The 11,327-nt window shown below is 41.2% G+C and overlaps 1 protein-coding gene across 1 annotated transcript in view; it reads right to left on the bottom strand.

Moving 5' to 3' along the window:
• Positions 1-6,221, bottom strand: part of arhgap20 (Rho GTPase activating protein 20) — a gene marked incomplete at both ends in the record, with an annotated part of 44,507 nt that extends 38,286 nt beyond the window's left edge. Inside the window, one exon of the mRNA XM_083902588.1 lies at positions 6,111-6,221. Coding sequence (XP_083758714.1) covers positions 6,111-6,221 — 111 coding nt within the window. The remainder of the gene's footprint in view (positions 1-6,110) is intronic.
• Positions 6,222-11,327: the final 5,106 nt, after the last annotated feature.

An 11,327-nucleotide genomic window follows, 5' to 3' on the forward strand; every position in this document is an offset into this window, starting at 1 on the left:
TCTGCTTTAACGCAAAAAAATTGGCTTGAAATTTCCCATAATTTTGAATCAATAATATATAATAATGACTTCATATTCAGTGTAATAAATATGACGATTGTCACAGAAACAACCTCAAAAAACAGGAAAAGTGAATAGAAGCAAGAGCGGAGCGGTGACGTTATAATTGGACAGTTTGACAGGAGTTAATCCAGTCCTGCTTCAATATACACGGCAACGCCTGGATTATATTAAAAGCCAGGGATGCTGTGTGTGTGTGTTGATGACACAGTACCAGAAATAAACCAGGATCTGGACGAAAAACCGTTTTCCATTTACTATAAACCACAAACTTTATTTTAATTTTACGAAAACACACACACACACACACACTCACTGTGACAGAAACACACACTCCCTCTGTGTTTCCAGGGAACGCCTGCATGTAGAAAATCTGTTTTCTATTCAAATACAGTCTGGAATATTGTCTATTTTTGCCTTGTATTATTATCTTATATTTTTTGTACAAAATGAGCTGATATAAAAGTTTAAATCACGTCTTGAAACCGATATTTTTTTAAACCCAGCATGAGAACTGTGTGGTGTCCGTGTTTTAGTTTATTATTTATTTATTTGTTTCTATTTACTTCTATGTGTATTCATTTCTATTGGATTATCTTAACTCACATTTAACTCTGGAGTAATAAAGTGTAGATAAAGTGTCATGTGACTCAACAGTTGGATGAGTTCACAGACTCACCAGCAGAGGGAGCTACTTCTCCCACTAGAGTTGGAAAAAGTTTTCGGTGACGTAGCCAAAGCCGGTTTGATGCCGTCTCGTCAAAAAACGTTATCCCCCTTTTTATTCCCTCCCTCCTTCCTTCCTTCCTTCCTTTCCCGCTCCTGCTCTCTAACCTGGGAACGCCGGGGATCAGCGGCGGCGTCTAATCCCTTCCTTGAACTGCTGCCTTAAAAACCTCCTGCCGCCGCCGCCGCCGCGACGCCTCAGACTTCACAACCTGCCCGTGTCACGAAGCGGCGCCTGAAGCCGAGGAGACGTGATGCAGCCTGACACTGAGGAGGAGGAGGCCCTCGCTGAGCCAAAATGGCCGCCCCATGAGGGGGGAGAGGTGAAGTGGAAGTCCAGAGAAAAACACAAGGTAATCAGGGAAACAGTCACTGGATATGTTAGGGAACGTAAACATTAAATGTAAATGAGGGAGCGTGAGGTAGGAAGTGAGTCTGCAGCAACTTCAATCATCTCAGCAGCTCCCAGGTTTTGTTTTTTGGTCTAAAAACAATCTTTGATTCATTACAAGCAGGTTCAAGCTTCGTTTTTAGTGACGGACGTGTAAATAAAAGCCTGTTTTACATCAATAAATCACTTAAATGTGTCTTCGTGGATGTACGGTTTCTACTGGGCTCTCGAGGACTTTGATGAAACTTGTTAAAAGTCTTGTTTTCTGTGGCCACAGACGGATTTGTTTCCCCCCGCGACAAAAACAGCCACAAAATATGTCGGAATCATTGTAAAAGACGCCACAGAGCTGCGACATCAAACACGTAATTCACAACCTATTCTTCTCTTCCTAATGAAGCCGAGCAAAGATCTGAAGATGTGAAACTCTTAAAAGACTTTTGTTTTTCCCGTTCAAACAAAGACACTGAGGAGATTCTCCTCTATCCATCTCTCACACACTCAATAAATAACAATAATAATAGCGCATTTTATTTATGAGCGTCTTCCAGGACATTCAAGGTCACGGTATGAAGAATAAAAACGATAAAAATGACAAATAAAACACAAGAAACATCATCAAAACAAAGCAAAATGTTAAAGATAATGAGTGAGTTTTGAGACTCACACACTGCAACGTGGGATTAAGTCTTTGCTCGAGGACACAGACCACCAAGGGCAGGGATTGAACCCACAACCTTACAGTTAAGACAACTCACTCACTCATTTACACACTCACTCAGACACACTCACACATTCACTCTCTATGACACTCATTCACTCACTTACTCACACAATAATCTACTCAGTCACTCATTCATTCACTCACTCATTCAGACATTCACTCACTCACACACACACTCATTTACTCAGTCAGTCACTCACTCATTAATTTACACATTCACTTATTCAGACACTCACTCATTCACTCACTCACTCAGACATTCACTCATTTACTCAGTCACTCACTCACTAATCTACCAGACAGACACTCACTCATTTACACACTCACTCATTCACTCACATTTAGACACTCACTCACATTTACACACTCACTCACTCACATTCATTCACTCAGTCATTCACTCACATTTACACACTCACTCACTCACTCACATTCATTCACTCACTCATTCACTCACTTACTCAGACACTCACTCATTCACTCACATTTACACTCACTCACATTCATTCACTCACTCATTCACTCACTCACTCATTTACTCACTCATTTACACACTCACTCACATTCATTCACTCATTCACACACTCACTCACTCATTCACTTTTTCAGACACTCACTCACTCACATTCACACCCTTCAACATGAGCTTAAGTGTCTTTGCTCAAGGACACGCATAGACTTAGCAGAGCCAGGAATTGAACTCACAACCTTCACCATTTCCATTCATCACAACCGTGTGATATGAAATGAATCAGAACTTTGACTCATCAACAACAACATGAGAAGACTGAAGATGTGACCTAGAAACACACACACACACACACACAGGACGTCCATATAAGGAGTTCCTGTTTTATTCCCGTGGTAATTTACCCAGAGTTCACGGCAGGGTTAATGTGGAGGAGGTCAGTGAGACACTGAGGTAGTGAGTGAGTGATTGAGTGAATATTCTACTGTACAACAACGGCATACCTTCATATAAGATGATTATTAACCTGCTGACCTCGCACACACGCACGCACGCACGCACGCACGCACGCACGCGCGCGCGCGCACACACACACACACACACACACACACACACACACACACCTGTAAATACATAAACAGTTCATGAGTCTGATGTGTTGTGACGCGAGGGCAGTAATGATTTAATGATATAATGACATAGCTGGACGATAACTTTAATGACGCTCTGTGTATGTGTGTGTGTGACCTCTGACCCCGTGACGTCACACACTCCACTCATGTTATTGGTTGTTTACACGAAAACACAATTTACAAAAAAAAATAGACTTAAACTTAAGCCGATTCTCCTGAACTTTACATTTAAAACAGATTTCCTGTTCATTTGACTCACAAATGTCACTAAATCATTGATTAATTTTGGATTTTGTGCATTATTTTGTCCATTAAAAATGTAAATACATAATAATATCATCATATTTGATCATAATAATAATAGCAAAGTGAAAGGGATGTTTTTTTGCAAAAAGGAACAATTCTTTCAAATTGAAACTACGCTTTATTTTGAAAAGGTTTCATAATGAGCTGCTTCAGCTGTGTGTGTGTGAGTGTGTGTGTGTGTGTGTGTGTGTGGTCAGATGATTATCACAAAGTCTTTCACCAGTGTTTGCAGTAAACTCCTCAAACATATACTATAGTATACATATATGTATATACTGTGACAACAGCTGCTGGTACGACGTCTGTCGACTGTCAACAACACACACACACGCACGCAGACACACACACACTCCTCTGTTTGTTTGTTGCCAAAGCTTTTTAAAAGCTGCATTTTTTTTAAAATAGCGGTCGTCCACATGACGTGCCTGTAAAATGACTTCAGGAGGGAAAAGAAAGTTGATATTAACTTGTGGGCCACACATGGTCCCTGAGCCACAGGTTTTAAAACCTCTGCATTACTCTATGTAAATGGTTAGATACTGTATGTGATCTTAATAATGTGCTTTATTTTTGCCATTAAACTCAACTTTTTCAACTAAAAAGTCAGTCTGTGAAGTCTGTGTCCCTGTTCTAAACCGCCACCAAATCCCATAGAGAAAATCGTCGATTTTACATCACAGCGCTCAGGAGTTTTTCACCCACTTCTGCTTCCATCGCTACATTCAAACATGTCATTGTGTGACTCGTGCAGTTGAAAACGATTGTCTGACTCTATTTAAACAACAACAACGTAGGAAAAGAGGCCTGCTGTGTCCTTAGAGCTTAAAACGCGTTTTTTCTCTATGGGATTTGGTGGCGGTTTGCAAAAGTGACTGTCTATTATGGTGGAGGTGCAAAACGAAAACGCGAATCACGAAGCAGAAACGCAAATCACGAAACAGATATACGCAAATCAAGAAACGCAAATCAAAAAACACAAACGCAAATCAAGAAACAAATGCAAATCACAAACCCAAACGCAAATCAAGAAACAAACGCAGAACACAAACACAAATCACAGAACACAAATAAAAGAACGCAAATGCAAAACAAAAAACACAAACGCAAACCAAAAAACATAAACGTAAAAGCAGAATTAACGTTTCCATTTTGAGTTAATGTTTTTGTGTTTTGCGATGTACATTTGTGTTTTGCACCTCAGGGCCACCGTAGTTTACTATCAAAATAAAGCAACAAACACATTATTTGGATTGCACACAGATCTAAGCATCACATAAGAGTAATGTAGATGTGTCAAACCTGTGGCCCTGGGACAACATGTGGACCACATGAGAGTTATGTCATGGTTTTTGCATCAAAAGGTGGACAATAAAGGTGTATTGTATGGCTACAAAATCCTAAAATAGTAAATAAAAGGTTGTGTTTTCAGGTTTCTGGTTGACTTTGAATGACCTCAGTTGAAGAACGTACTAGTTACGCACATTTTGGCTTTTTTCACCAAACATCTAAACACACACACACACACACACACAGTTGATTCCCAGCATCTGGTTGTGTGTTTTCCAATCACACTGAGATCTGTGTCGGTCTGCCGGCTTTGCACAGAGCAGTAACAACAGTTTCAAACTGATCCCGTCTCAAGATCACAGGCATTTATTACTATTATTATTATTATTATATTATTATGTGCACTTTATTGAATTGTGGAGATTTGTATCAGAGAAAGAAAAACACACAAAGATAAAGACAAAGAGGCCGCGGTTATGAAAGTGAAAACCTGAGCACAAACAACAGCTCCACTGTTGGTCATTAAAGTGTATTTTTGTTAAATAAACTTGACGATTGTTGTTCACACAAATGTAAATGAGTGAAATGAGGATGAAAATGTGATTTAAGCGACGTTGAATTGTGTTTTTAATCAGAGTAATTTAGGAAAACTGCGAGTTTTAACACAAAAATAGAGTAAACCTTGAAGCAGCTGTACCTAATAAAGTGGCCAGTAAGTGAATATGCTTATAGCTCTGCTATGCTCTCATTATTATTTCAATTTTTATGGATTTAGGGCTATTTAACTATTATTTATTTTCATTTCTGCTGATTCCTTATATGCAAAATTACAGTATAGTGTGTTTTTCACATCTAATGATGTGTTTGAGTGTGTTGTTTTTAACTAATTTGACAAAAAAAATATCTTATTCATTCATTTCTGTGAATGAGAACCAGGTCGGTGTCACATTCTCTGCGTCTTCAGCCGCTGCTGACCTGGAAAAACACATTCTGGAGTTCTCCTGTGAAATTCCCTCGTATTCTGCAAAGACCCACATGAAATATAGAATAACACGGCGTCCATGTTTATTGTCTGCACGGAACTCATCGATGCTCGTAAATCCTCTGACCTTTTGACCCCAACGACAACAACAATAACACTACGTTGATTTGAAGGTAAAGTTAGAAATGGAGAAAATGAACATAAATAATAGTAAAACAGCCTCTAAATCCATAAAATGTATAAGATGTAGAAGAAGTAGAATAAAAAGTGTAGAAATTGGGATAATAACAGGGCGATAAGCATAATTCACTAAGGGGCCACTTTATTAGGTACAGCTGCTTCACTGGAAATTTAAATAAATTATATTAAATAAGACTGTTTACTTCCTTTAAAGCTTAGAATGTCTTATATTTGCACACACACTTAAATTTAAAGCTTAAAAAAAGAAGTTTTCCTTCAAATTTGATTGTTTTTCCAGAGAAAAAACTGGACATTTTTCCACAAAGACTGATTTTTAAAGCAAAGAAACTTACTTTGAGTGAAGAGAACTCCACGCAGCTGCCGGCTCTGCTCCGGGCCGCCGTGTCCATGCGACGCTCTTCCTGCATCTCCATGTCTGAGAACCTGAGTCCAGCTGCCGGCATCGTGTCTCCGTCGTCCTAGTTCCAGAGTGTGTGTGTGTGTGTGTGATGATGATGATGAAGATGCAGAGAGGAAGTGAAGCAACAGGTGGAGGAAACTCATTCAGACCACTCTGCCTCATCTGTGTCCGTCTGTCCTTCTGTTCTCGTCCTCACACACACACACACACTCACACACTCCCCCCCCCCCCCTTCATTCTCTGCCTGTCTGGTCTCATTGGCTGCTCAGGTGGAAGAGGGAAAACAGGGGGAGGGGCCGAGGCCACAAAGAGGAGGAGGAGGAGGAGGTGTTATAAGGAGGCTCTGACAGCACGCTCCAAACTGTCACAGGGAGGAGGTGACAGTGAGGAGGAGAGGTGGTGAGGCCTCATCCTGGACTCCTGAGATAAACCAAAGACACATGGAGAAGATGGGAGGTGGAGGACGACTGCAGGAGGAAGGGGGGGGACGGTGGTTTTCTGTGGAAGAAACCAAAGACAGATATGAATCAACCGGAAAACACAAATGTATGTGTGTGAGACAGACTGAGACTGAGGTTGTTAACCTCCACCCCCCCCCCCCCCACACACACACACACACACAAAGCCTTTGCTATTCAAATGCACAGCTCTGATGAGATGAGAACAGTTCATTGTTTTGAGCCACGACGCTGCTTTGTGTGGAAGAACAAAAACACAAACACACACACACACACACACACACACACTTCAGAGGACACTACATTGACTTAAATTCATCTTCTGGAGACATACTCTAAACCTTAACGTTAATAAAAACATAATTTCTTCACCTTAAAATGTAATAAAGAGGCAACAAATACAACACACACATTCAAGGACTTCCCAGGACCAAACCCTCAAATTCATGGACTTTTCAAGGACTTTCCAGAACCAGTTCCCTCATATTCAAAGATTTCTGCAATGACTTTCCAGGACCTATTCCCTCAAATTCAAGGACCTTTCAGTGACCTTCCAGGACCAGTTACCTCAAATTCAAGCACTTTTCAAAGACTCTCCAGAACCAATTCTCTCAAATTCAATGAATTATTTTTAAGGACTTTCCAGCTCCAGTTCCCTCAAATTGAAGCATTTTTGAATGACTTTGCAGAAGCAATTCCCTCAAATTCAAGGATTATTGCAATGACTTTCCCAGACCAATTCTCTCAAATTCAAGGACTTTTCTTGAGGTCTTTCCAGGACTTATTACCTCAAATTCAAGGACTGACTTTCCAGGTCAAATTCTCTCAAATTCAAGTACTTTTCTTAAGGACTTTCCAGGACTTATTCCCTCAAATTCAAGGACTTTTCGACAACTTTCCACAACAAAGTCAAAGACTTTTCAAGGACTTTCTAGGACTTGTTCACTTGAATTCAAGGACTTTTCACAGAGTCACACTTTTCTGAGTCGTACCTCTTGATAAATGCCAGGATCATCAGGCCGACACAGCATTTCACACCGAGATCAGTTCGGTATAAAACATCTGACAGTAGATTTATGTAGTTCCATGAATCCTCCGCTGACCCCGCAACCTCTCGCTCTCTCTCTCCCCATAAAATCAGCCTCTCTTGTTGTGACGAGCCGCTGACCGCAGGGATCAGGCGTCCACGAAAGATAAGAGCAGATATTTTGACAACACGTGATGACTTGTTTGGACTCTTTGGACGGACGACGTCTCCCGGAGGTTTTTGCCTCGCGCAATAGTTTCTCTTGTTTATAGAAGTGATGCATGTGTGTGTGTGAGGATTAAACTCTCAGCAAACGCTCAGTATTCACAGTATGTGGTGCATTTTCTCTGTTAATGACGCTGGACATGTGCGTCACAGTCACTGCTGTCCCTCTAATATGATTAAGACTTCCCTTTCTGATTAAGTCACTTCACGCAAACAACACTTGTGACTTCCAAGTACAGTTTAGTACAGTAGTATTAGACCAAATTGTGAAGTTTTAATAGATCACAAACTTAAAATAGATCAGAGGGCGCCCTATCATCTTGGAAATTCAACGTTCCAACATCAAATGGGACGTACCATTTAGCCGAGCTAATGGCGGACTGAGGTTCAGGTTCAGGTTTTTGGACAAAAGAATACGTCTCAATCTGCTGACTAATTAACATCTAATCAACATCTAATCAACATTAAAGCCCATTTAGGGAGCCTAAGATGGGTCATGGGGGTACTTTTTGGGATAACCACTGATATGGAAATGAAGCACTGGTGCTTAGTTTTTGTTAAAACATGGATTCAGGTGCAGCAGCTGGTTTATCCAACTGTTCTGCGACTGGATTTGACTAATTGGATCGCCGCTCACTCGAGCTTTCATAACGCCAAACAGACAACGGACCAAAAAAAGCAAAAACCCAGAGATTAAAGGACAGCGGCACGATACACGAGGCGTCTAATTAGCGTCTGGTTTTGGTCAATGATGAATCCACAAGTCTTCTATTGAGCTTTTAATTGAATCCGTCTGATGCCTGATGAACGAGCGTGATCTACTCGATCTTCTTCTACAATTCAGCCCAAGGATTTTAGGTTATCCTCTATTACACAGGCTTGAAGGTTTGAACACCAGGAAGAGCAAAAAGTTTAACCAGAGTTTTCCTCAAAACAACCTCCCGAGGTTTTGGTGTGGAACCGAAAATATGTGTCTAACAAATCATAAATTGGGAGAACGCAGTTCTCATTGAGTGGAAACATGATTTTTGTGAGTCAATGTTGACTGAAGATAAGATAAGATGTAACATTTTTATTGATTCCTCCATAGGGAGAATTTATGACACCAGACACGGGGATTTTGTAAAAGAAAAACACGTGTTTTATGTTAAGCTACGTACGAGGGTGGGCTCAAGAGTTCACCGGCTGACGAAGAAGGAGCGATGCCAGAGATCATGAATCTTCACGTCGTGATAAATTCAACCTTTCGTGATGCTAACGCAGCTGCTTCCTTCCAGGTAAACCCCGCATTTGATAGCTAATCGAGGACTTTGTTCTGGAGACGTTTTGTGAAGCAGAAAAAAGGGCTTAACCTCCAAGGACATTCATGCTAACGTGGCTGATACAGTGGGCAGATGAATTCAAGAAGGGGTAGAAAGAACCTTGAAGATGACCCAAGGTCTGGACGTCCTACCACAGCGACCACCAGGTGTTCACAACGTGGCGATGGATGACAGATGTTCGACCCATAATCAGATGTTGTAAACATCTCCCATGATGGAGTAGAAGAAGATTCTGCACAAGGAAGGAACCTGGCCGCGTTGAAGGTTCTTGCTCGCTGGGTGCCACAGATTTTGAGCCCTGATGATTCAGGAGAACTTCTGCAGAAGATCCATCCGGTTTTCTTTGAATGTTTCTCGACCCAGGACGAGCGTTGGGCCATCACTTTGAGCCAGAGACTAAAAGGCAGTGGACATATCTGCCGTTTAGGGACTTTTTGGACAATCCGGACGAGGGCTTCAGGTTGAAAAGTGAACCAAATTTGGTCAAAGTCGACCACTGCGTCACGGTGAACTCTCAGATTATGTTACTATGTCAAATAGACAGTTTTATTTGGACTTTTCCATTAGAAAGATATGTGATACAATATTTTTCCAGTGAGCCAGATTCACAGTTTGTTTGGATGCAGCGTAAACACAAGCACAAGTATCTCTTCAAGTTTTCCAGCTAAGGCCGATTTCACACGTGATTTAAAATAAAAGATCTGCATTTCTAAAACTATACGTGGTCTATGGTCTCTCCAGACAAACCAGGGTGATGTTTTAAAGTGTTTCCACGTGCTGGAATCACAAAAATGAAAGGTAAATCTTCGGGGGGAAAAATTCATCAACCTGTCAAACCATTGCCACACTTTTCTTCACACACTCGGAACAAATCACTTCATCACAGAACCTTATAAAGGAATGCTCTCCAGACTGATTTCTGTCAGAGACAGAGGCCGTGAGCGACAGCGGATGTTTTATTCAGGCTCCAGGTTCGAGTGGACACCGTGGACAAAAGTGTCAGCCTTGTGATTCATCTGCTGACCCCTCCACACACACCATCTCCGTCTTCTTCATCTGTGTGTGTGTGTGTGTGTGTGTTTATCTGTTCTCTTCACCTCTGTCTCCTCCGCTAAGTGTGTTTGTCTCCGATGCTTTATGTCGACTTTAATGAGATTTCTGAATCATAAATCTGGGGGATTTGGCTCTGCCCTCGCTTCATATTTGACCACAGCTCTGAGAAGAATGTTCTGAAAACGACACGTTCACTCACTCGCAGATACAGAGAGAGAGACAGAGAGAGAGGGAGTTTTTTCCTCATTGTAAACCACTGTTGTGTTTACACTGAGGATGTAAACATGAAGCAGACGATGACTCAAGTTTACTCCTCGTACGCCTTACGACATCGAGTCATTTCCAGAATTGAGAGTGTTGGATGTCGTCATTTCTCAAGAGTCTTATGATGATTCCTTACAAGTCTGAGACTTCCTCTAATCTCATAACTGAACTTTCTAATGGTGGTTGGTTGGTTGGTTGGACTGTTGGTGATTGGATGATTGGTTGGTTTGTTAGATGATTGGTTGCTTGATTGGACCGTTGGTGATTGGTTGCTTGCTTGCTTGGTTGGACCAACTACCAGAATTCAGTCACAGATGAGTCTGACAGGTGAACCCTTTTGTAATCACAGAATTTTTTTTTCGGCAAAATGTAAACTGGCTAATATCCACATGAGGTGGATGCACCTGCATTTGGACTTTCTAATTCTGGAAGTTTAGCACGTTCAGGAGAGAAATAGCTGAAGGTGACGTGTATAATCCCTCCGTTGATTTCTTATGGATTACTCTTGCTTCCGTTTTGGATTCCGCAGACAGGATTTTCACACGTGAGCCAACACACAGGTGTAATAGCTGAAGAATGTGTGTTTCATGCCAGGTGCAATTATTGTGAATCTCTTGACAAATAGGAGGTAATCCTCCATGTCTGAGGCAGAGCTGCTGCTGCTCAGGTTCTAACTCATTACATATGTTTCTATGTGTGGAAGAAAACAACACACGTTTGAAAACAGGTAAAGACAGACTTTCATCACAATCACCAAAGCATATTGTAGATAAGTAGCTCTTAGTAGCTAGTGGCCTGAA

This window comes from Microchirus variegatus (genome assembly GCF_963457635.1).
Source record: "Microchirus variegatus genome assembly, chromosome: 16".
Taxonomy (NCBI): domain Eukaryota; kingdom Metazoa; phylum Chordata; class Actinopteri; order Pleuronectiformes; family Soleidae; genus Microchirus; species Microchirus variegatus.